This window comes from Hyla sarda, chromosome 3 (genome assembly GCF_029499605.1).
Source record: "Hyla sarda isolate aHylSar1 chromosome 3, aHylSar1.hap1, whole genome shotgun sequence".
Classification (NCBI taxonomy): Eukaryota; Metazoa; Chordata; class Amphibia; order Anura; family Hylidae; genus Hyla; species Hyla sarda.
Window position 1 is genome coordinate 356,147,198 of NC_079191.1, and position 26,413 is coordinate 356,173,610.

At 44.2% G+C, this 26,413-nt stretch overlaps 1 protein-coding gene across 1 annotated transcript; it reads left to right on the forward strand.

The window, feature by feature from the left end:
* Positions 1-512: 512 nt before the first annotated feature.
* LOC130361065 (cystatin-F-like) lies at positions 513-26,152 on the forward strand. Its single transcript, XM_056563628.1, has 4 exons — positions 513-792; positions 23,069-23,229; positions 23,355-23,468; positions 24,231-26,152. The coding sequence occupies exons 1-4, from the start codon at positions 513-515 to the stop codon at positions 24,351-24,353; spliced, it is 678 nt and encodes a 225-aa protein (XP_056419603.1). The 3' UTR covers positions 24,354-26,152.
* Positions 26,153-26,413: the final 261 nt, after the last annotated feature.

Genomic DNA, 26,413 nt, shown 5'->3' on the forward strand with positions numbered 1-26,413 from the left:
ATTCACACAGCAGAATTTCTGCTGCAGAATCTCCATTGCAGGAATTCCACTGAAGTGAATTGGCTATAAATTATGCAGAATTTTCATGCAAAATTCAGTGCAAATATTCTGCTGTGTGAACCCGGCCTTAGGCTTGGATTCCACTTGCCAGTTTTCTAATGACCTGCCTCTGCAGTTTTTGAGCCAAAGCCAAAAGGGTATTCACAAGGAATGGGAAATATAAAGGAAGAGCTTATACTTCTTCCTGGATCCACTTCTGACTTTGTCTCAAAAACAGCTAAGTGGAATCCCAGTCTCAAACCTATGGAAACATGCCAGGAAATGGCAATTTTTATTTAAAAATGTGGCTGAGCATAAGATTTTTTTATTTTATTCAATCCGCCCTAATCCTCCATCCAATTCCCATTACTCAGTACTACTTGGTCCCAGTATTGACACTCAGGTGAGCAGTGACTGAGGTGGGTCCCTACTGTGGGCAATATTTGGCCGAGCAGGCACTTCCTTCTGTCGAGATGTCACCTGGAAGTGGAGATCACAACACTGGAGATCGCAACACTGGAGATCACAACACTGGAAATCACAACACTGGAGATCACAACACTGGAGATCACAACACTGGAGATCACAACACTGGAGATCACAACACTGGAGATCACAACACTGGAGATCACAACACTGGAGATCACAACACTGGAGATCACAACACTGGAGATCACAACACTGGAGATCACAACACTGGAGATCACAACACTGGAGATCACAACACTAGAGATCACAACACTGGAACAGCAGGTAGGGTAGAAGTCTATGGGAGCAAAAACGCCAAGACTTCCTGGAAAATATCATTCCTTCAGTATGGGTTTTTGGGGCCTCTTTTCGTGCACAGAACCCATACCCAGAAGCGCAGTAGTACAAGTCTTTTTGTTTTACTCTTGTCTCTGATCATTCCAAGCAGCCAGAGAAAATTTGGGGGATTTATCAAAATGTGTGTACAGGAAGAGTGGAGCAGTTGCCCATAGCAACTAATCAGCTAGCTTTTTTGATTTTTTTCAGCGGCCTTTTTAAAATTAAAGCAGTGATCTGATTGGTTGCTATGGACAAATGCACCACTATTACTTTACACAGGTTTGATAAATCTCCCCTAAAATCCCATGGTTTCCAGCAGGCGGGGCTATGTTGCAGTGGGTGAATAGTAGAGTGAGAGGGATTTACTCAAGTAATGTTATCCTCCCACCTACCCAAGTTCCTGGAAGACCATGTGACCTATGACATATTGGGGAGATTTATCAAAACCTGTGCAGAGGAAAATTTGCCCAGTTACCCATAGCAACCAGTTTTTTTTTTTTTTTTTTTTTAAAGACCTCTGAAACATGAAAGAAGCTATTTGATTGGTTGCTCTGGGCAACTTTTCCTCGGCACAGGTTTTGATAAATCTCCCCCAATATCTCTGGCAGAACGCTGGGTGCGGGGTTCATGACATCATGGTCACGCCCCTCATTAAGTCACTCTACGAGCCCCCCCCCTTGGCATCATGAACCCTGCAGCCTGCACCCAGCATTCGGAACAAAATGTTCCAAACACTGGGGCAGTGGAGTACCCCTTTAAATCCGCATGCAGGGACTAGTATGGAATTTTACATCCACCTTAACTAGACAGAGCATGATCTCTAGCAGCAGTGAAATACCCAGTAGAAATGTGCAAGCACCTAAAAGTGATCCAAACAGAGCCCCCCGATGTTTCGTCATACTTACTCGTAGCCTTATTGATAAACTCCCCTCTATGTGTGAAGAAAGCCTATGAGCAAGTCAGGAAGTGGTTAATGCATTTTGCTTTCGGTTAGGAGGCAGGAGTAAACTAGTCTGCTGTGTAGTCCTTTCCCAACCACAAACATATAGGGCATACGATAGAACAGAAATCCATATTCCACTGTATATCCCTTTAAATGTCCAACATGCTATAGTTTATTTCTAACACATCCAGTTGTGCAGCCTGTGGTAGCATTGGGCGGCTGTGAGTAACAGGAAGAGTTCGGTGCAAACCATTTCTCACTAACCAAGTTACCACATCCAAACTCATCTTCCTGTGACAATCGGGTGTACGCCTCAGTCTGCAGCCTTCTCATTATTTGGCCCCTGGGAGCTGCAAGACAACATGTCTGCTCCCTGCAGCGTCTGGATCTTCCTATTCCTATCAGTGAGTGGTTCAGCTGGAGCCTTCAGTGGTGAGTGCTTATGTATCTATGATATAGGACGTTATCACTTCAAGCCATGTAAGTATTAGAATCTATGCTGATCTGTTAGATTACAGAGGTTGTGAAGGTTTTTCAGTTGTTCAGCGTTAGGGTCTATTCACAAGGCAGAATTTCCGCCTCAAATTAAAGCCCATAGACTTCTATGGGATTCCGCACTCCTATTCACACTTCTGAATTTCCGCTTGCGGAAATTCAGAAGTGTGATTGGGAGTGCGGAATCCCATAGAAGTCTATGGGCTTTAATTTGAGGCGGAATTTCTCAAGCGGAAATTCTGCTGTGTGAATAGACCCTAAGGGTACGTTCACATGCGCGGATTTACAGCGTATTTTATGCTACAAATCCACTGGTGAAGGCTCTATGCTGTCTTTACATGTGCCTGCTCGTAGTGGCAATATGCCGCTACCAGCAGACACCCTGCGATGTGCGAGTCGCAGTATACTCGCACATGGCGGGAGCTCTCTGCCTAGCTCAGAGCAGGGAGAGCGGCCGCGTTGTGCGAGTACGCTGTGCACATCGCTGCACTGTGTCTGCTCGTAGCGGAGTATTGCCGCTACCTGCAGGCACATGTAAAGCCAGCATAGAACAGGCCTTCACCAGCGGATCTGCAGCTAAATGCGCTGCGCAAATCCGCGAGTGTGAACGTACCCGCAGCTGAAGGACCCTCTGTATTCTGCCTTTACATGTGCCTGCTTGGAGCGGCAATATGCCGCTACGAGCAGACACACTGCGACGTGCGAGAGGCGCATGCGCAGTATACTCGCACATCGCGGCAGCTCATTGAGCAGGGGGAGCGGCCGTGACGTGTGTGACTACACCGCGCATGTGCGGCGACTCGCACATCGTTTCAGTGTGTCTGCACGCAGCGGAGTATTGCCACTCCGAGCAGGCACATGTAAAGATCCTTCAGCTGTGGATCTGCAGCATAAAATAGGCTGCAAACCCGCCCGTGTGAACATACCCTAAGGCTAGGTTCACACTACGGAATTTTTCCGCCTGCAATTCCGCTTTGAAATTGCAGGCAGAAATTCCGCTTGCTAAAATGTTCACAAATTCACACTTCGGAATTTATGAAGCAGAATGTGTGAGCGGAAACTTCGCTTGGAAATTTCCGCCTGAAGAAAGCGTTGCTCGTTCTTCAGGCGGAAATACTCACGGAACACATTGCAGTCTATTGGAGACTGCAATGTCCGCACGGTCCTGAATCAGTCGGCGCTGGCCGCACTCGGAATCTTCGGGCAGAAATTTTCTGCCCGGAGATTCCACAGTGTGAAACTAGCCTAAGTGTCAGCTATTTGTTAATTGATGTCATTTTTAGAGATGAGCGAACTTACAGTAAATTCGATTCGTCACGAACTTCTCGGCTCGGCAGTTGATGACTTATCCTGCGTAAATGAGTTCAGCTTTCAGGTGCTCCGGTGGGCTGGAAAAGGTGGATACAGTCCTAGGAGACTCTTTCCTAGGAGACTCTTTCCTAGGACTGTATCCACCTTTTCCAGCCCACGGGAGCACCTGAAGGCTGAACTAATTTACGCAGGATAAGTCATCAACTGCCGAGCCGAGAAGTTCGTGACGAATCGAATTTACTGTAAGTTCGCTCATCTCTAGTCATTTTCTATCAGGTTTGAGTATTCTGAGACTATATGGAAAGCTGGCCATACACAAGATAAAGGTTGTCTAAAAGGACTGGATGCAATGCGGCTGATCAGAGTTATCTGTATGGCCAGCTTAATTCCCCATTGCACTACATAAAACAGGTACAATCTTATAATAAATAGCAATCTGGCAATACGAGTAAGGCTGGGTTCACACTACGTTTTCTCCCATACGGGAGCGCATACAGCAGGGGGGAGCTAAAACCTCGCGCTCCCGTATGTCACCGTATGCGCTCCCGTATGTCATTCATTTCAATGAGCCGACCGGAGTGAAACGTTCGGTCCGGTCGGCTCATTTTTGCGCCGTATGCGCTTTTACAACCGGACCTAAAACTGTGGTTGACCACGGTTTTAGGTCCGGTTGTAAAAGCGCATACGGCGCAAAAATGAGCCGACCGGACCGAACGTTTCACTCCGGTCGGCTCATTGAAATGAATGACATACGGGAGCGCATACGGTGACATACGGGAGCGCGAGCTTTTAGCTCCCCCCTGCCGTATGCGCTCCCGTATGGGAGAAAACGTAGTGTGAACCCAGCCTAACATGAGTCATGTAGCAACAGAACAGCTTTATAAATCACTTGGAATAAAAATGTATCATTACGCATCGGAGATCAGTCGGGATGGGTCTTGTGTCTATAAGGCTAGGTTTTCACACATGTTTTTTTTTTTTAAACTGTCCCTGCAGTCTTTGAGCCAAAGTTAGAAGGGGATCCAGTAAAAAGGAAAAGCTCTTCCTTTATATGTCCTATTCCTTTTGAATCCACTTCTGGCTTTGGCTCAAAAACTGCAATGGCAGTATTAAAAAAAAATATGCTAGATGTGCATTCAAAAGGAATAGGAAATATAAAGGAAGGACATATACTTCATCTTTCTACTGGATCCACTTCTGGCTTTGGCTCAAGAAACTGAAAAGTGGAAATCCAGGCTAAGGGTGCATTCACACATGCATATTTTTGGTGCAGATCTTGCTGCTGCAGATTTAGCTGCCCATTGACTTTAATGGGCAGCAAAATCTGCAGAAGCAAATCTGCAGCAGATCTGCAGCAAAAATACGCACGTGTGAACGCACCCTAAGGGTGCGTTACCTCTTGGCATATACGCAGCGTATTTCACGCTGCGCAAAATTTACAGCAGCAGCGGGAAATACGCTGCGTATCCCTTGCTCACCATACACACAGGGCTTTCCGGCAGCAGCCCTATGTGTGTAGTGAGTTTTGAAAACGGAGCAGAACGTCACAGTCACGCCGGCACACGGCTCCGCCTCCAAAACTCACTACACACATAGGGCTGTCGCCGGAAAGCCCTGTGTGTATAGTGAGCAAGGAATATGCAGTGTATTTCCAGCTGCTGCTGTAAATTTTGTGCAGCATGAAATTCGCTGCGTATACGCCGTATGGGAACGCACCCTAAGAGTACGTTTACACAGGCGAATTACCTGCGGAATTTCTGCAGCGTATTTGCTGCAGAAAATCCGCAGAGGATTTTGCCACCATTGACTTTAATGGGTCAGCAGAAAATCCGCAATAGAGGCAGATTTGCAGATTTTCCTATAAACCCATTGTAGTCAATGGTAACAAAATCCGCTGCGGTTTTTCCGCAGCAAGTACACAATGGAGAATCCGCAGGTATTCTGCCCGTGTGAATGTACCCTTAGGGAATTAGGGAACGTACCCTTAAGAATTCTGCTGCCTGGATGCGATTGCAGAATCCCATTCAAATCAATTTGAAGTAAATAAAGGCGGAATTTTTGCTGTAATTCTTCTGCGGAATTCCGTACAGAAATTCCTCCATGTGAACATACCCTAAGGCTACTGTCGCACACTGCAGTTTTTTTCTTTAAACCGCTACTTAAATATGTGAGCCAAAGCCAGAAGTGGATCCAGCAAAAAAAAAAAGTATAAGTCCTTCCTTTTATATTTCCCTCGTTCCTTTTGAATATAATTATATTATAGGTTCAAAAACTGAAGTGAAATTACCCCCCCCCCAAAAAAAAAAATGCGACAACGGCCTTATTCAGGGTATGCTTCCACATGTTTTTTTTTTTTTTTTTTTTTAAATAACTGAAAAAAACAAATGAACTAAAAGCCTATTACTACGTCTCAAAAGTGGAAAGAAGAGACAAGCATCAGGGGACTAAAAGGAGCTAAAGCGGAACCTCCAGGGAACGGGACAGGTACGTATTTATTTATTTATTTATTTTTTTACGTTTTATCACCAGTTTCAGTATTATAAAAAAACAACAACTGTAAGTGCTTATGCACACAGGCATGGCGTCTGTAGGGCAGTGCAAGGATCCAGTATTGCACCTGCACACTCCATGGCCCGGATTTACTTTTTTACAGTTTAAGGCTATGTTCACACGGCCGAAAATGGGTGGATATTCCGAACATTTACTTAATTCAGCCATCCTTAATTCCTGTCCTCATATCCAATCCTCATATCTTGATCTTATATCCCGTCCTATTAGACTGAAATGCATTTTCAAGGCGAAACCACAGAAACATTGAACAGTTCAACGTTTCTTCAAACACCACAATTGGGTTTTCTATGGTAGAAACATCTGCTGCAAAGGTGACAACGGGACTCTGCTGCAGGTGAATTTCCGAATGGATTTTTCCCACAGAATTCTGCTGTGTACATGGCCTAATAGGCTTCCCTGGTGTGTGTCTTCCTTTCAGTGGTAGTGTATTCACTATTGTAGCACATAGGCTATGGTAATTTCGCTGCTACATGTCTGATTTTGCTAGAATGCTGCTTGTTCAAAGTATCATTTTCACTTAGACAAACTATTGACAGCACTGAGACCCCCACCGATAGGAGAACAAACCTGAACAATTCTGCTCACTCCCTGGCTTTCTGAAAGGGGTACTCCGGTGGGGAGAAAAAAAAAAAATATATATATATATATACATATACATACATACAGCAGCTGATAAGTACTGGAAGGATTTAGATTTTTTAATAGAAATAATTTATAAATCTGTTTTAACTTTCTGGAGCCAGTTGATATGAAAAAAAAATTATATACCGTATATACTCGAGTATAAGCCGACCCGAGTATAAGCCGAGACCCCTAATTTCAACCCAAAATCCCAGGAAAAGTTATTGACTCGAGTATAAGCCTAGGGTGGGAAATACCTCATCCCCCCCTGTCATCATCCAGACCCGTCATTAACATCCTCATCATCCCCTTGTCATCATCCCACACATCCCCCCTTCATCATCCCCTTGTCATCATCCCACACATCCCCTTATCATCCCACACATCCCCCCTTCATCATCCCCTTGTCATCATCCCACACATCCCCTTATCATCCCACACATCCCCCCTTCATCATCCCCTTGTCATCATCCCACACATCCCACACATCCCCCCTTCATCATCCCCTTGTAATCATCCCACACCCCCCCCTTCATCATCCCCACCCCCCTTCATCATCCCCACACCCCCCCCCCTTCATCATCCTCTTCTCATCATTCGCCCTCAGTGGTCTTCAACCTGCGGACCTCCAGAGGTTTCAAAACTACAACTCCCAGCAAGCCCGGGCAGCCATCGGCTGTCCGGGCTTGCTGGGAGTTGTAGTTTTGAAACCTCCGGAGGTCCGCAGGTTGAAGACCACTGCGGCCTTCAACATGCGGACCTCCAGAGGTTTCAAAACTACAACTCCCAGCAAGCCCGGGCAGCCATCGGCTGTCCGGGCTTGCTGGGAGTTGTAGTTTTGAAACCTCCGGAGGTCCGCAGGTTGAAGACCACTGCGGCCTTCAACATCATCCAGCCCCCTCTCACCCCCTTTAGTTCTGAGTACTCACCTCCGCTCGGCGCTGGTCCGGTCCTGCAGGGCTGTCCGGTAAGGAGGTGGTCCGGTGAGGAGGTGGTCCGGGCTGCTATCTTCACCGGGGGCGCCTCTTCTCCGCGCTTCCGGCCCGGAATAGAGCCGTTGCCTTAACAACGACGCATCTGCGTCGTTGTCAAGGCAACGTGACTATTCTGAGGCCGGGCCCGAAGCGCTTAGAAGAGGCCTCCCCGGTGAAGATAGCAGCCCGGACCACCTCCTCACCGGACCACCTCCTTACCGGACAGCCCTGCAGGACCGGACCAGCGCCGAGCGGAGGTGAGTACTCAGAACTAAAGGGGGTGAGAGGGGGCTGGATGATGTTGAAGGCCGCAGTGGTCTTCAACCTGCGGACCTCCGGAGGTTTCAAAACTACAACTCCCAGCAAGCCCGGACAGCCGATGGCTGCCCTGGCTTGCTGGGAGTTGTAGTTTTGAAACCTCTGGAGGTCCACAGGTTGAAGACCACTGCGGGTGGGGGAGTTCACTCGAGTATAAGCCGAGGGGGGTGTTTTCAGCACGAAAAATCGTGCTGAAAAACTCGGCTTATACTCGAGTATATACGGTAGATATATTTTTTTCAACAGATTTTTTCAACGGCGTACCCCTTCAAAACTGTTCAATGAATCGGGCATCTCTTGTGGCAGAGAGTTCCATAGTGTCCCTGCTCTCACAGTAAAGAATCTCTGTCTATGATGATGGTGAAACCTTCTTTCCTCTAGATGTTATGTTAAATGGTTAAAGGGGTACTCCGCTGGAAAACATTTTTTTTTTTTAAATCAGCTGGTGCCAGAAAGTTAAACAGCTTTGTAATTTACTTCTACTCAAAGAGTAGCTCCCACCATCCTATTTTTTTTCTGTCCCTGCCTATTGCACATCTATCCCTAACCCCCTCCCTGGTTTTAAATTTTTTTTTCTACTATATTAAAAATAACTTTTTGTCTGCCTGGCAATGTGCTCACTACCAGGCAGACTTCCCCAGCAGGCACCACGTCACTGATGCCTGCTGGGGGGGACTTCCGCCCTTAGTTCATCTACACAGGGTGCCTCCAGCTGTTTCACCACTACAACTCCCAGCTTGCCCTGACATCTATTGGCTGTCAGGGCATGCTGGGAGTTGTAGTAGTGAAACAGCTGGAGGCACCCTGTGTAGATGAACTATAACAGTGCCATGCGGCGCTACGCCCGCCGCCGCCACATACCCCGTTCCCTCAGTCACACACCCCCCCCGCATAACCAGTTCCCTCCATCACAAATCCCCCCTCCCCTCCTTCTGATGCCTACTGATACTGCAGAGTCCGGCAGCGGGCTTGCAGGGGCAGCTGCGGTGACGACATGTGCGGGAGGATCTGACGTCGCTGCTCCTTTTATGCAGAGATTCGGGAAAATGGCCGCAGTCCGGAAGTGTGTCAGCGGTGCAGAACTGACTTCTGCTCCCCCGGCAACAAGGGGCGGTTCTTTACAGTTCCACTTCAGCATCGATACAGCAACATGGTTTCCACACCCCATGTGGGACGCTGACCAGTGTGGGACATGTTTGCACGCTTCTCCGGTGCATCTTTAACCCTTACAGGAACAGGGAATCAGTTTACTGAGATAACTACACTGTCTCTCTTTTTATTATAGCTGGCTTAGTAAGACCTGATGAAAAAAATCTATCTTTATTCTTTTGCAAAAAATCATATTATGACCAGAGAACTAGGTAATCATTATATATCCAAACTGTACAGTATAAACATTCTAATAATTCTAGATGAAACTAGAGTAACTTATAAAGTCATTTAGGCCCTGGGGCTTTACTGAATCTAAAGTGAACGTCCACATGGTTTCTCTTTGCAAGAGGATTTTGTCCCAATTACCCCCTCCTCCACCCCTCCGCCTTTTGGTATATGGGGCTACTTCTAATACCTGTGCTATCAGTCCTCCAGGGCAGCTCTCATGGTTGCATGCAAAATGTATACCTATCGGTGTTTCTCTACTATGTACTATATCTGCCACATGCTCCTATAGTCTACTCTTAATTGTCTTGCCCACATAGTTTGCTGGGCACGGCCATGTCCACATATAGACCACTCCCTTCGTGTTACAGTTAGACAGATGTTTAATAACATACTGTTCCTTCGTACTTGGTCTTTCCTGTTTTGATAAATGCTGCTGATTCCGGACTTTAGAAACATGGCGCTTCTTCCTTGGCTTTCTCTCATGACGGACACCTGCTGTGTTCTGCGCATGACATACACGCGCAGAACACAACATTTTAGTCCCTACTGTTCCCCTATTAGACGCACTCCGTCTGGACTTTCCTATGTCCCAAGAGTGCCGTAGGGCGTCTGTGAAGGTGTCGGTAAGTGACATCATCACAGATGCTCTAGGTAATGGCAGCCTCCAGTACAAAAATTATAAATAAAAAAAATGTTAAATACGTTACATACACAATTAATACACAAATAAATGTAACTAATGTTACATCACAATGTTATTAAAGGGGTATTCCAGGAAAAAAAACTTTTTTTATATATATCAACTGGCTCCAGAAAGTTAAACAGATTTGTAAATTACTTCTATTAAAAAATCTTAATCCTTTCAGTACTTATGAGCTTCTGAAATTAAGGTTGTTCTTTTCTGTCTAAGTGCTCTCTGATGACACCTGTCTCGGGAAACGCCCAGTTTAGAAGAGGTTTGCTATGGGGATTTGCTTCTAAACTGGGCATTTCCTGAGACACGTGTCATCAGAGAGCACTTAGACAGAAAATAACAACTTTCTGGAGTGCCGAGGGGGTGGGCAGCCAATTATAGCTTATCTCACACACTAAACTGTTCTGGGCTGTGTGTAGCAGAGTAAAGGAGGAAGTTCTCCCCTGTATGGCTTCAAATGATGTCCCGCCTGCTGGGGTACACCCCTTCCCAGTCTGTGAATCTGAGACTGAACAGAAAATACAGAGCAATATCAAGGTAGAAAACTAACAAATAATAAAAATAAATGCAGGGAGTGGCTTATCATGATGGAGCAGTGAACTGGGAGGATTATAACATTTAACAAGATCATGACAGGTAATCTTTAAGTGTCACAAAGGCAGTGCTGAGATGCAGCATGCACCCTCTTGTCTCCCCGACCTCTCCCAGCTTGGATTGCATTCCTCAATCGTGCAGAGCAGAGAAGGGTGGGGTAGGGAGGGGTGTGCCTGCTGCAGCTCAACCCCACCTCCATGACACTTGAGAGGAAAACCTGATTTTTTAACATGGCACCCAGCAATCAGAAATGAGCAAGGTATCATTTGTTTTATCTTCCCATAAGCTACCTGCCCATATCTACAGCTATGGCCTTTAAAACTTCTTTTAATCATATTGTTTATTATATTTCCTGTAGAAAATGTATATTCTGTTATATTTTGGCATTTTATGGCTTAAATAGTTGCTATTGTTTAGGACAGCATTTTTTGAACATTGTATGGTTGTATTATTTAGGCACTGTAGGAGCATGTTATTGGGATCCAGGATTGCATTATTAGGGATTAACAGGGTAGATCCCATCAGTTGCATACACGAATCTTAGTCTGGTTGGTTGCCAATTTTTGTCTTCAAAAATCTTTTATCTATAAGATGTCTGTGTGTTGTATGCTGTAGATGCTGTATCATGTTGACATTCTCTTTCCAGTTAGTGGTAATGGTGTTTTTTGTTTGTTTGTTTTGCACCATCATGTGGTTTCCTCACAGTCTGTGTGAATCACACAATGATTGGTAATTCTGCACACCACCTGTTTGCTAGTAAACCTGACAGAAGTTTAAGACAGGGGTTTCTTTTGAAGAATATTTAGGTGTAAGTTGTACATGTTCAAATGAATGTTAAAGGAAAACGATCATCCTGTTTATCCACACTATACCCAATACACTGGGTTGTAGTGCGGGTGAACAGGAGACCGATGCAGGGTCTCTTACTAATATACCTATCTTCCATCCGGCACCCAGTCCCTCTGAAGATCAGCTTCTATCTTCGCTGAATTGCGTGCTGGAGGCGGGCCCACCAGGTGAATTTGAATATTCATGGTCACTGGTCCCGTGAGCGCTTGTGCCTACTGAATGCTCACGTGACTAGTACCCATGAATATTCAAATTTACCCGGCGGGCCCGCCTCCAGCACGCAATTCAGCGAAGATAGAAGCTGATCTTCAGAGGGACCAGGCGGCAGACCAGTGGTGAATCCAGAGTCTAGTCTCAGGAGAGGCACTCTCAGAGTATTTTGTGTTGGCGAACAGAAAATAAGGTGTTGTTTACTGAACTTACCGGTAGGTAATGCCCCCAGGTAGGTAGCGTCCCCGAGGTAGTTAGGCATGCCCCTTGTAGGTAAATCCCTCAGATAGCTGTCCCCTGTATGAAAACCCAGATATAAGCTATATAGGTAGTAGGTAGCCCGCTACTAGCTTGGTAGTTTGTCCCCATATTAGATTCCTAAATACATTGGTGAGCAGCACAACCACGGTAATCAGTACGGCGATGCAAGCAGTCTCAAAAAGCTCAGGTCCTGAGCCAAAGTAGATCCAAAAAAGAATCAATGCTGCAGATCTCGAGTAAAGTGAATAAGTGGGTAGCTTTATTCCATCCCTCAAACAAAAATGCAACATTTCAGCTGCCCATGCAGCCTTTTTCGAGCACTAAAGAGCTTGAAAAAGGCTGCATGGGCAGCTGGAACGTTGCATTTTCTTTGTTGGATAGAATAAAGCTACCCACTTATTCACTTTACTCAAGTGCTGCAGCGTTGCTTCTTTTATAGTCCCCATATTAACTAGGCAGGAATGTAGTACATAGTCCTCCACATTTGTTAGGCAGCAGAAGTCCCCCACATTAGGTAAGCAGCATAGTTCTCCCACATTAGGTGCGCAGCATAAGTCGCCCCCCACTAGGTGGGCAGTGGTCCCCATAGACATACAGCCTCCAGCCATATACAGTATATGGCTGGAGGCTGTATGTATGATTCCCCACTTCAGTGCTCCGACCACAGCTCCTCTGGTATTGGTTCATGATCTGTAGGTCCCGGGACCGGAGGAGTGGTGGTTGGAGAATAGAAGCTGGAATGCCGCTCGCTGCTACTCTACTCCTATGGGCGAACCGCATGGGACGTCAGAGACATCCCTGTGTGCGCTACCTCTGGACAGCCCCTGTATTTTTAAAGTGAATGCATGTCTGCAGAGGATTAACCGGGACATCCTTGTGTCCCTAAAAGACAGGAGAAATTAATCTGGGGGATCCCTTGGATCCAACACTGCGCCGCACTGAAGGTAGGTATCTTATTCAGAGACCCCACATCGATCTCCTGTTCACTCACACTTTAACCCGCTGTGGATGAACAGGATGACAGTTTTCCTTTTAAGCTTCTTTAGTCTCATACAGAGCCTCAACGCCTTTATATTTTAGATCCGCCCTAAAGTAGAACTTTACGTTTACTATATGGCAGTACATATTCCTTTATTAAGGAAAATGTGGATTGTCCTGTTTATCTGTTTTGTGCTTTATGCTATAGTTTAACGCACTTACTCTCGTCTTTACTATTTATATTGGTTCTCCCCATGATTGGGTCAGTTGTCAAGGACTTGCAGTTGTATGAGATATCTATAGTCAGACTTTCAGTTACAGAGATAGGGTTGTGTCATTGTGACAAACCCCAGAGGAGCAGGGAAGTTATCTGTTTTCATATTCTTACAAAGAACACAATGCTATTGCTTTCATTCACTGCATGTCATAAAACAGATAAAGACCTCAGACGTAATGTTCTTTCCTGTTCCATTTGTACCCACTCAGTGATAAGAATACAAATATAAAAAGCATAGTCTTCAAACTGTTTCTATCATTACAGTGCAAATTGTAAAAATATAGATAGATCTTTTTACTTCCTATGACAAGGAAATACATAAGCTGTTAGACAGACAGTATTAGGCTCTGTTCACACTGGGGGAGATTTATCAAAACCTGTGCAGAGGAAAAGTTGCCCAGTTGCCCATAGCAACCAATCATATCGCTTCTTTCATTTTGCAGAGGCCTTCTTAAAAATGAAAGAAGCGATCTGATTGGTTGCTATGGGCAACTGGGCAACTTTTCCTCTGGACAGGTTTTGATAAATCTCCCCCACTATGTTTACCAAATAGCTAATGAAAATTATGAATTTATCCATATATTACATAATATAGCCCAGAGGCGGAGCTTGTAGCTTCTGGGCCCCGATACAAAATCTGCAACAGGGCCCCATATGGCAATTATAATACTGGTCTCTAATGGGGCAGATGTGCTTTGGGGCCCCCTTAGGCACCAGGGCCTCGATGCGACTGCCACCTCTGCTACCTTTTTATAGCTACGCCTCTGATACAGCCCTGTAAAAATGATTCTGGTGCCATTTTGTTATGGATAATAGATCTAAAATGGTGGTTACATCCTGTTTCACGCCCTGTGTGACCACCCTGCTTGGCACAGAAAATATGATGCAATGCTTACGTAAAGTAGAATGCTAACTAATTAGAATGCTTATACAATGTGCTATGCCCTACTGAAGGATATATCTTGTGTGTACACTATACAATAGATCAGAAAGAACTATTTTGACCTAGTCTTGTGTCAGTGAGAGTTTTCTTCTCTCCGTGCACATATTATCTAATTTGGCTCAGGACATCAACCTAGAGCGGTCATTTGGAATGCATCCAAAACAATGTTAACCAACTATAGTTGCACTTTTCTTCTTTAACCCCTTAACGACGCAGGACGTATATTTACGTCCTGCGCCGGCTGCCGCGATATGAAGCGGGATCGCGCCGCGATCCCGCATCATATCGCGTTGGTCCCGGCGCTCATCAACGGCTGGGACCCGCGGCTAATACCCCACATCGCCGATCGCGGCGATGTGCGGTATTAACCCTTTAGAAGCGGCGTCAAAGCTGACCGCCGCTTCTAAAGTGAAACTGAAAGTGACCCGGCTGCTCAGTCGGGCTGTTCGGGACCGCCGCGGTGAAATCGCGGCGTCCCGAACAGCTGACAGGACACCGGGAGGGCCCCTACCTGCCTCCTCGGTGTCCGATCAGCTAATGACTGCTCCGTGCCTGAGATCCAGGCAGGAGCAGTCAAGCGCCGATAACACTGATCACAGGCGTGTTAATACACGCCTGTGATCAGGATGAGAGATCAGTGTGTGCAGTGTTATAGGTCCCTATAGGACCTATAACACTGCCAAAAAAATGTAAAAAAAAAGTGTTAATAAAGGTCATTTAACCCCTTCCCAAATAAAAGTTTGAATCACCCCCCTTTTCCAATAAAAAAAAAGTGTAAAAAAAAAATAAAAAAATAAATAAATAAACGTATGTGATATCGCCGCGTGCGTAAATGTCCAAACTATAAAAATATATCATTAATTAAACCGCACGGTCAATGGCGTACGCGCAAAAAAATTCCAAAGTCCAAAAAAGCGTATTTTGGTCACTTTTTATACCATTAAAAAATGAATAAAAAGTGATCAAAAAGTCTGATCAAAACAAAAATCATACCGATAAAAACTTCAGATCGCGGCGCAAAAAATGAGTCCTCATACCGTCCTGTACGTGGAAAAATAAAAAAGTTATAGGGGTCAGAAGATGACATTTTTAAACGTATACATTTTCCTGCATGTAGTTATGATTTTTTCCAGAAGTGCGACAAAATCAAACCTATATAAGTAGGGTATCATTTTAATCGTATGGACCTACAGAATAATGATAAGGTGTAATTTTTACCGAAATATGCACTGCGTAGAAACGGAAGCCTCCAAAAGTTACAAAATGGCGTTTTTTCTTCGATTTTGTCGCACAATGATTTTTTTTTCCGTTTCGCCGTGCATTTTTGGGTAAAATGACTAATGTCCCTGCAAAGTAGAATTGGTGACGCAAAAAATAAGCCATAATATGGATTTTTAGGTGGAAAATTGAAAGGGTTATGATTTTTAAAAGGTAAGGAGGAAAAAACGAAAGTGCAAAAACGGAAAAACCCAGAGTCCTTAAGGGGTTAAATATGCTTCTTGCTTAAAGAAATGTTTTATTGATTGTATTATTATTATTATTATTGTGTATGATATTCTTTTGGTGCCTGATTAGTTAGTGGTATTTCCTGATTTCCTATGTTTAGATAGTATAGACAAATGACTCAAACTTTTGTAGCCAGGTTCCTATCTTCTCCTTTGTAGTCTACATAATGCAGTTCTCCATTAGTGAAAAAAAAAAAAAAAAGCAGCAGCATAGCCCATGTTACTTGAACAAAGGCTCAAAATACTTTGCAGGCTGGTAAACAGCTGTATTATGGTTGAAAAGCAGCTGTATTGTGGTTAAAAAACAGCTGTATTTTGTGTTATTGAATTCTATTGAACTCTTTTGTGACACAAGCCTTTGTTGAAACACGTATTAAAGGGGTTCTCCACCATTCGGTGATTTTAGTTTGTACCTCCCAGACAGTAATGGACATGCTTAGGAAGGATCCGTGCTTGTCTTGGGGCTAATAGATAGCTGCATGTAGGCTGTGAGATTACTATAACGCTGTGGCTATCTTTTTGTGAACTGGCTATTTTCTGTTGGAGTTCGTTCTCTCAAATTACAAGTCCCATGATTCCTTGTTTGTAAGTGTGAGGTCATTTTTCTCCCTCCCACACATCAGCCTCCTCACCCATTGAAACACGCCTGTGACCCCTTCCATGCAATAGACCAGTGTTTTCTGACCAGGGTGCTACAATTCTTGCAGAATGATCTCTCTCCCATCCAGCGGTCATTCCACCCATTGAAGCAATGACAGGCTACCTCTGAACATTAGTGATGTAATGTCTCGGGCCACACGGCAACCTTGGACAACCTGAGACTACAGCAATTTTGTATGCTGTTAAAAACAATCACAGAAGAATTGCGAGACCACCATGAAACATAGATACAGAACCTATATTGTGAATTACATTAACTTTACAGTCCTTATAGCATAGTCAAATAAAAAAAATCCCGGAATGCCCCTTTAATTTGCAGCAGTATTTTTTTACGGGCATAAAATGAAATATATGTTCCTCGTGTATTTTTTTTTTTTCTTTCAAACTTGCAGCGTGTTTCCCGCTACAAATTTGAAAGAGCCCAGCTCTCAGCTGCAGGTTTCCGTCAGCCACATCTCTGGTGTAGAAAATCCTCTGCACTCTATTGACTTCAATGGGGTCTGTGGCAGATTTTCGGCAGCAGAGATTCCACTGCCAAAAATTTGCCTCGGACAGCCGGAACACATGCTGCAAGTTTGAAAGAAAATACACTCCTGTGAATGCACCCTCAGGCTCATGCTAATGGCCCAAACTATATCCCAAATGGAAATAGCAGTTTTGTAGTTGTTATAACCAAAAAACACAAGGCTAAAAAATACAGCCCCATTAAACCTCTAAAAGTATTTAAAAAAACTGCCTAAAAGCTAAAAATGGGTGAAAATTCATGTAACACTACAAAGAAAACCCCTTTAACCACTTAGTGACTGCCTATTCTCTATAAATGGCTGTCACTTATGGGCATTAACCCCTTAAAGAGTAGCTCCCACCATCCTCTTTTTTTTCTTTCTGTCCCTGCCTATTGCCCATCTATCCCTAACCCCCTCCCTGCCTTTATTTATTTTTTTTATTATCTTAAAAATGGCATTTTGTCTGCCTGGTAGTGTGCTCACTACCAGGCAGACTTCCCCAGCAGGCACCACGTCACTGATGCCTGCTGGGGGCCGAGTTCCGCCCATAGTTGTCAGGACAGGGTGCCTCCAGCTGTTTCACCACCACAACTCCCAGCATGCCCTGACATCTATTTGCTGTCAGGGCATGCTGGGAGTTGTAGTGGGGAAACAACTGGAGGCACCCTGTGTTGGAAGACACCCAGCCCCCGACCAATATCGCCCCCCTCCCCCTCACCTGTGCCGGACCATGAGCGGGGGTCCGTAGCAAGCAACAAGTGTATGCCCGGCTTCCTGTCATGCCCGTACACTCTGGAAACTGTCTCTATGTTTCTGGAGGATTGAAAGTCCTCCAGAACCATAGAGAGAGTTACCAGAGTGTAGGAGCATGACAGGAAGCCGGGCATACACTTGTTGCTCCATATAACGCGCTCCCCCCGGCAATGACAGGAGCAGTGAGGAGGCGGCGTATCCCCACTGGAGCCGGGACTGTAAGCAGAGGTAAGAGCCATGTTCCTCCCTGCTGCAGGGAGAATATGCAGCAGGGAGGCGGCCAGTGTGTGAGTCCAGGGAGCCAATGCGCAGCCCTGGATTTCACTGTGCTCGCTCTCGCCTGTTTGATTGACAGGCGGGAGCGAGCACCGCAGTGACTGGAAATTCTGCTCATTTGCCAGGCTCAAATGAGACGAAATTCTGTAGTGACGTCACTGCCGAATGCATTCGCCCACTAGGAGGGCGACCCCTAGTGGCCGAATTTAAAAGTGATTTTAAACTGGTTTAAAATCACTTTTTTTAATTAAACTATATTAGAGATATGTTGTAGTACTTAAGTACTACAACATATCAATTTTTTTATTTCATGACAGTGCCCATTTAAGGACCAGGCCATTTTACACCTTAGGACCAGAGCATTTTTTGAACATCTGACCACTGTCACTTTAAGCATTAATAACTCTAAGACGCTTTTACCTATCATTCTGATTCCAAGATTCTTTTTTCGTGACATATTCTACTTTATGTTATTGGTAAAATTTTGTCGATACTTGCATCGTTTCTTAGTGAAAAATTCCAAAATTTGATGAAAAAATTGAAAATTTAGCATTTTTCTAACTTTGAAGCTCTCTGCTTGTAAGGAAAATGGATATTCCAAATATTTTTTTTTAATTCACATATACAATATGTCCACTTTATGTTTGCATCATTACATTTACGATTTTTTACTTTTGGAAGACACCAGAGGGCTTCAAAGTTCAGCAGCAATTTTCCAATTTTTCACAAAATTTCCAAAATCACAATTTTTCAGGGATCAGTTCAGGTTTGAAGTGGATTTGAAGGGTCTTCATATTAGAAATACCCCATTAATGACCCTGTTATAAAAACTGCACCCCCCGAAGTATTCAAAATGACATTCAGTCAGCGTTTTAACCCTTTAGGTGTTTCAACGGAATAGCAGCAAAGTGAAGGAGAAAATTCACAATCTTCATTTTTTACACTTGCATGTTCTTGTAGACCCAATTTTTGAATTTTTACAAGGGGTAAAAGGAGAAAATGTATACTTATATTTGTAGCCCAATTTCTTTCGAGTAAGCAAATACCTCATATGTCTATGTAAAGTGTTCGGCGGGCGCAGTAGAGGGCTCAGAAGCGAAGGAGCGACGAGGGGATTTTGGAGAGTACGTTTTTCTGAAATGGTTTTTGGGGGGCATGTTGCATTTAGGAAGCCCCTATGGTGCCAGAACAGGAAAAAATACCCACATGGCATACCATTTTGGAAACTAGACCCCTTGAGGAACGTAACAAGGAATAAAGTGATCCTTAATACTCCACAGGTGTTTCACGACTTTTGCATATGTAAAAAAATGTTTAAAAATTTCACTAAAATGTGTGTTTCCACCCAAATTTCACATGTATGCAAGGGTTAATAGCAGAAAATACCCCCCAAAATTTGTAACCCCATCTCTTCTGAGTATGGAGGTACCCCATAAGTTGACCTGAAAAGCACTACGGGCGAACTACAATGCTCAGAAGAGGAGTCATATTTGGCTTTTTGAGAGCAAATTTTGCTCGGGGCATGTCGCATTTAGGAAGCCCCTATGGTGCCAGGGCAGCAAAATAACCCCCACATGGCATACCATTTAGGAAACTAGACCCCTTGAGGAACGTAACAAGGGGTACAGTGAGCATTTACCCCCCACTGGTGTCTGTCAGATCTTTGGAACAGTGGGCTGTACAAAATTTTTAATTTGCACAGCCCACTGTTCCAAAGATCTGTCAGACACCAGTGGGGTGTAAATTCTCACTGCACCCCTCATTACATTCCGTGAGGGGTGTAGTTTCCGAAATGTGGTCACATGTGAGGTTTTTTTTTTTTTTGCGTTTGTCAAAACCGCTGTAACAATCAGCCAGCCCTGTGCAAATCACCTCAAATGTACATGGCGCACTCTCCCTTCTGGGCCTTGTTGTGCGCCCCCAGAGCACTTTGCGCCCGCATATGGGGTATCTCCGTAGTCGGGAGAAATTGCATTACAAATTTTGGGGGGCTTTTTTCCCTTTTACCTCTTGTCAAAATGAAAAGTATGGGGCAACATCAGCATGTTAGTGTAAAATTTTTTTATTTTTTACACTAACATGCTGGTGTAGACCCCCAACTTCACCTTTTCATGAGGGGTGAAAGGAGAAAAAGCCCCCCAAAATTTGTTAGGCAATTTCTCCCGAGTACGGCGATACCCCATATGTGGCCCTAAACTGTTGCCTTATAAAAAAACGAGAAAAAAACAACAAGAGGTGCGCCCCTAGTGAGGACCGTTTGATGATAATGAAGGTGTAACGTAAAGATGGGTTCTTACCCCTAGGTGTTGCGCTTAGAGCACAACACCTATAGTAGCGTAGAAATCAAGGGAAACCGCTGCCACGAGGAACCACCCGGTTTGACGTCCGTCAGTCCGGTAATAAGCAATGGGAAGAAATACGTGGATAGATTCCTCTTAAGAAGGCGCTGGTACCCAAGGATGGAGATAAACTTCTTTATTGGCAACGCGTTTCGATCCCGAACCGGGATCGAAACGCGTTGCCAATAAAGAAGTTTATCTCCATCCTTGGGTACCAGCGCCTTCTTAAGAGGAATCTATCCACGTATTTCTTCCCATAAACTGTTGCCTTGAAATACGACAGGGCTCCAAAGTGAGAGAGCGCCATGCGCATTTGAGGCCTGAATTAGGGATTTGCATAGGGGTGGACATAGGGGTATTCTATGCCAGTGATTCCCAAACAGGGTGCTTCCAGCTGTTGCAAAACTCCCAGCATGCCTGGACAGTAAACAGCTGTCCAGCAATACTGGGAGTTGTTGTTTTGCAACAGCTGGAGGCTCCATTTTGGAAACAGTGGTGTACCAGACGTTTTTCATTTTTTGGGGAGGGGGGCTGTGTAGGGGTATGTGTATGTAGTGTTTTTTACTTTTTATTTTATTTTCTGTTAGTGTAGTGTAGTGTAGTGTTTTTAGGGTACAGTCACACAGACGGGGTGTTACAACGATTTTCCAGCTGCGAGTTTGAGCTGCCGCGCAAAATTTGCTCCATCGCAAACTTGCAGCCTGATACTCACTGTAAGCCCCTGCCCATGTGAATGTACCCTGTACATTCACAAGGGGGGGACCTCCAGCTGTTGCAAAACTACAACTCCCAGCATGCACAGTCCATCAGTGCATGCTGGTAGTTATAGTTTTGCAACAGCTGGAGGCACACGGGTTGGGAAACACTGAGTTAGAAAACAGACAATGTTTCCCAACCAGTGTGTCTCCTGTTGTTGCAAAACCACAACTCCCAGCATTCTCAGGCATGCTGGGAGTAGTAGTTCGGCAACATCTTTAGAGCCAGATGTTGCTGAACTACAACTCCCAGCATGCTTAGAGTTGTAGTTTTGCAACATCTGGAGGACTACAGTTTGCAGACCACTAATACATTGGTTCCCAATCTGTGCCCTTCCAGATGTTGCAAACCTACAACTCCCAGTATGCCCAAACTGTCCAGGCATGCTGGGAGTTGTAGTTCTGCAACATCTGAAGGGCCAGATGTTACAGAACTACAACTCCCAGCATGCCTGGACAGTAAGGGCATGCTGAGAATGTGTAGTTTTGCAATATCTGGAAGGGCACATTGGTCTCCAAACTGTGGACCTCCAGATGTTGCAAAACTGCAACTCCCAGCATGCCCAGACGCCAAGGGCTGTCTGGGCATGCTTGGAGTTGTAGTTTACAGGGTCCCATTACAGCAATGCATGTCGCTTTACGGCGATGTGCATTGCTGTAAAGGGCCCGACCGCGGCTGAAGAGGAACTCACCTGTCGCCGCCACCGCCGTCTCCGCCGCCGGGATCCGGGTCTTCAGGGACGAGGTAAGTACCGGGGCCGGTCCCCAGCACTCCCCCGTCCCCCGCCGCGTCCTCCGGTCTTCCTCCCGTCCTCTCCGGGATCAGCCGGGATCATGCGAATTCACCGGGCGGTCGGGTCCCAGAGACCCGATCAGCCCGGTATCGCCGCAGATCGCAAGGTCGATTTGCCTACATGGCCCCCCTCGGCGTTTGCCCTGGATGCCTGCTGAAGGATTTCAGCAGGCATCCAGTTCCGATCTCTGCCCGGCGTGCGGCAGAGACCGGAAAATGCCATGACGTTGTGGAACGTCATTGGTCCTTAAAGCCCAGGGTGCCATGATGTTCCACAACGTCATTGGTCCTTAAGAGGTTAAAGGGGTACTCTGGTGGAAAACTTTTTTTTTTTTTTTTATCAACTGGTGCCAGAAAATTAAACAGATTTGTAAATTACTTCTATTAAAAAATCTTAATCCTTCCAGTACTTATTAGCTGCTGAATACTACAGAGGAAATTATTTTCTTTTTGGAACACAGAGCTCTCTGCTGAATCACAAGCACAATGCTCTCTGCTGACATCTCTGTCCATTTTAAGAACTGTCCAGAGTAGGAGAAAATCCCCATAGCAAACATATGCTGCTCTGGACAGTTCCTAAAATGGACAGAGGTGTCAGCAGAGAGCACTGTGCTTGTGATGTCAGCAGAGAGCACTGTGTTCCAAAAAGAAAATAATTTCTTCTATAGTATTCAGCAGCTAATAAGTACTGGAAGGATTAAGATTTTTTAATAAGTCATTTACAAATCTGTTTAACTTTCTGGCACCAGTTGATTAAGAAATTTTTTTTTTCCCCACCGGAGTACCCCTTTAAGCTAGGCTGACCTCTCTAAGCGGCAGCAGCCTGATTGGTCTGTCCATCTCCCCCATGCTGGCATCGTGGGAGTCTAGCTGTCAAAATGAGAGGCGGAATCCCTCGCCAAATGCCAGGAGCAGAGAAACCTCTATTAAGGGCAGTTAACTCATTACATGCCACCGCCAAAACATGACCCCATCTCTCTAGCAGCCCAGTGACAAGATGGCTGCATGTAGACTGGTCTCCATGGCAGATGGGGTCTTTCTGAGGAACCCCCAGCCTTTCATGGATAAGTCAGTATACACCTGAAGAGCATATTTCAATATTTGAAATGAATATATGTCAGTTTCCAAAGAATTGGTTTCTAATATGCTCTGTAGTCTAATGCTATTGACTAGAAGTGACAATTGTATTCAATTAGATATTTTACTTGTGTTCTAGACCTCCGTGCGGCAACTGTAGACCCCGGATTTCCTAGGAATGCCAGCACTAATGATCCTGAAGTAAAGAAAGCAGCGAGGATAACGGTCTATGCCTTTAATAACATGTCCAATGATATCTATCTATCCAAAGAGTTAGAGATACAGAAAGCCATGATACAGGTGGGAACTGGGCAACGTTACTACTTCTGTTACTACAGACGTCCTGTCTGCGGGAGATTTTATCTACAGCATTGGGCATATATGACAATGTGATTTTTTTTTTTTTTTTTTTTTTTTTTAAATAGGTTGTGAAAGGCATAAAATATATGTTAAGAACAAAGTTGGCAAGAACAGTCTGTAAGAAGAACACAAATTATATCTTGGATGAATGTGACTTCCAGAAAGAGCCATTGAAAAGAGTAAGATAATTATGTATCATCAGGACTTTATATAGTATTTAGCATCTTTTTTTTTTTTTTCTGGAAAAGTTGCTATGTTCTCATTGACATTTTTAATAGTACAGAGAATTAGGCAATGCATGGCTTGACAAATGGCACAGACTCTGCTGTTCACTAGGATTTCAGATTTGAGCTATAAACCCACAATCCCTAGAATGGAGTGCTCCTTTAAAGGGGTACTCCGCCCCTAGACATCTTAAGATGTCAGATCGCCGGGGTCCTGCTGCTGGGGACCCTCTGGATCTACGCTGCGGCACCCACCTGTAGCGGCTTCTGGAACCACTGGAGGTCCTCACGCTAAGTCCATCCCGACCACGGGGGCTGAAGATTGTGATGGTTGGGATGGACTTAGCGTGAGGACCTCTAGCGGCGGGACCCCGGCGATCTGACATCTTATCCCCTATCCTTTGGATAGGGGATAAGATGTCTAGGGGTGGAGTACCCCTTTTACATGCATTGGGGGAGATTTATCAAAACATGTCCAGAGGAAAAGTCGACCAGTTGCCCATAGCAACATAGCAACATCAGATCACTTCTTTCATTTTTGAAAAGGCCTCTGAAAAATGAAAGAAGCGATCTGATTGGTTGCCATAGGCAACTCAGTAACGTTTCCTCTGGACAGGTTTTGATAACTCTCCCCCCCCCCCTAACATTTTCATTTTTTCTACATATAGAAGAAAGACAGCACAATTTTGTAAGTTTTGTTATATTTGTTCTGTTTAGGTTTTCACATGTTATTCTGAGGTATGGAAGATCAGCTGGATGCACTACGAGAATGTGTCCGTACTAGAGTGCAAGCAGGATCCAGCGACACAACGAATCCAAGACAACAGCCGCTTCCTGTAATACTGACGGACTATTCCGAAGTGGAGAAATAAACAAACAAAACGTCAAAGATTGTAAATAAATATTGGTAAAAAGAGGGCCCATCCACATGAACCTAGACTTAGATTATATGATGTATTTTAGATAAGAAATGAAAAACACCTGCATTGTCAGCATAGAAGCCAATATCACAGACAACTCAGTGTATTTGTCCTTAGAATGTTTTCTTTTTTATGGTGATTAAATACAATATTTGAACATACAATATATGCATAAGTCCCACCAGAACATGTAGCCACATGCAAATCAAATTGAAATGTGTGCAGAAAACAGTCTGATAAAAAGGGGGGGAAAAAAAAACTTACAGAATAGTCCCCCCCCACCCCCCTCCTTGGATGAACTTGATGGACATATCTTTTTTTCAACCATACTATATAACTTTCACTCACCACCCCTAGCACTTTGATTGCAACTCTTCTGTGGTCCCATGGCTGATCTCTGTACACTTGGCCTCCACTCAATGCACAAAATGTTCCGAACGCTGAGGCAGTAAAGTACACCTTTAAGGATGTGGGTTGTTTTTTACTTTGCAGATCCGCTGCAGAATACGCAACAGTTGGTTTTGACTTTGACTTCCTCATTGAACTCGGTGGAGAAAATCTGCAATAAGTCCTTGCTCTTTCTGCAACATAAATTGACATGCCACAAATAAAAAAAATTCTGGGCCATAAGTCAGTGTAAACACAAAAAATTTGTTCAGCATGGGGATATTTGTTAACATTAAAGTAGAGCCCGGCACTCGCCAAATCTGCTCGAAGAAGTAGAAGGTTTATTTACATCACAAGGTAATAAACCGGACGCGTTTCGGCACAAAGCCTTCCTCTGTAGTGTGGGTTATATGCCTTGTAAAAATTATTAGTTGTCTTTGTATCAGACATCTGACATCTCCAGTTATTACAAATGGCCCAGTTGTCCTTATGATGACATTTACCGGGATTCTATGCACTGCACTGCATACAATAGGCCACACTAGAAATACTATATTCTTGCAATATATACTAACCACACAGTTGTTACACTTGTTATCACAGCCCTGTTATAACACTGGCCTGACCCAAAAAGAAGTGTTGTGCTAAAGGGAAACACATTTAAAAAAAAGTCTTCCGATATGTCAAAGATCATGTAGATTACATTAGTAAAGTCTATGATTCTATATGACAGCTGTTTTTCACAACAACAGAACTCTACAGAGGGCATTAAAAAGGGGTTTTCCAAACCCTTACAATTCCTAAATGAATCTTTTCAAGGCACTTGGGATGGTCAAGGATAAGAAAAACATGGCTGCTTGCTATATCGGTTTATAGGTTGTGTGTGGTTGATGGTGAAACCCATTTACTTAACTGGAGCTGAGCTGCAATAGCATGCACAACTGAAAGTCAAATGGTTATAAAAACCCTATAGTCTTGTGGACCATTATATTAATGTTCAGCTTTTATTTTAACCCCTTCATGACCCGGGGTTTTTCTGTTTTTTGCACTTTTGTTTTTTCCTCCTTACCTTTAAAAAATCATAACTCTTTCAATTTTGCACCTATAAATCCAAATAATGGCTTATTTTTTGTGCCACCAATTCTACTTTGTAATGGCATCAGTCATTTTACCCAAACATCTATGACGAAATGGAAAAAAAATTCATTGTGTGCCAAAATTAAAGAAAAAACACAATTTTGTACGTTTTGGGGGCTTCCGTTTCTACACAGTACATTTTTCGGTAAAAATTACACCTTTATCTTTATTCTGTAGGTTCATACGATTAAAATGATACCCTACTTATATAGGTTTGATTTTGTTGTACTTCTGGAAAAAATCATAACTACATGCAGGAAAATGTATACGTTTAAAATTGTCATCTTCTGACCCCTATAACTTTTAAATGTTTCCATGTATGGGGTGGTATGAGGGCTAATTTTTTGTGCCGTGATCTGAAGTTTTAGCGGTACCATTTTTGTATTGATTGGACTTTTTGATCGCTTTTTATTCATTATATTACTTTGGAATTTTTTTCCATGCACGCCATTGACC

What these genes read in the sequence shown, in the direction of transcription:
- LOC130361065 (XM_056563628.1), top strand. Translation starts at nt 513, where the DNA reads ATGTCACCTGGAAGTGGAGATCACAACACTGGAGATCGCAACACTGGA. An exon ending in TCACAACACTGGAACAGCAG is followed by an intron (nt 793 to 23,068) that starts GTAGGGTAGAAG and finishes CTTGTGTTCTAG; the next exon opens with ACCTCCGTGCGGCAACTGTA. An exon ending in AGAAAGAGCCATTGAAAAGA is followed by an intron (nt 23,469 to 24,230) that starts GTAAGATAATTA and finishes TGTTCTGTTTAG; the next exon opens with GTTTTCACATGTTATTCTGA.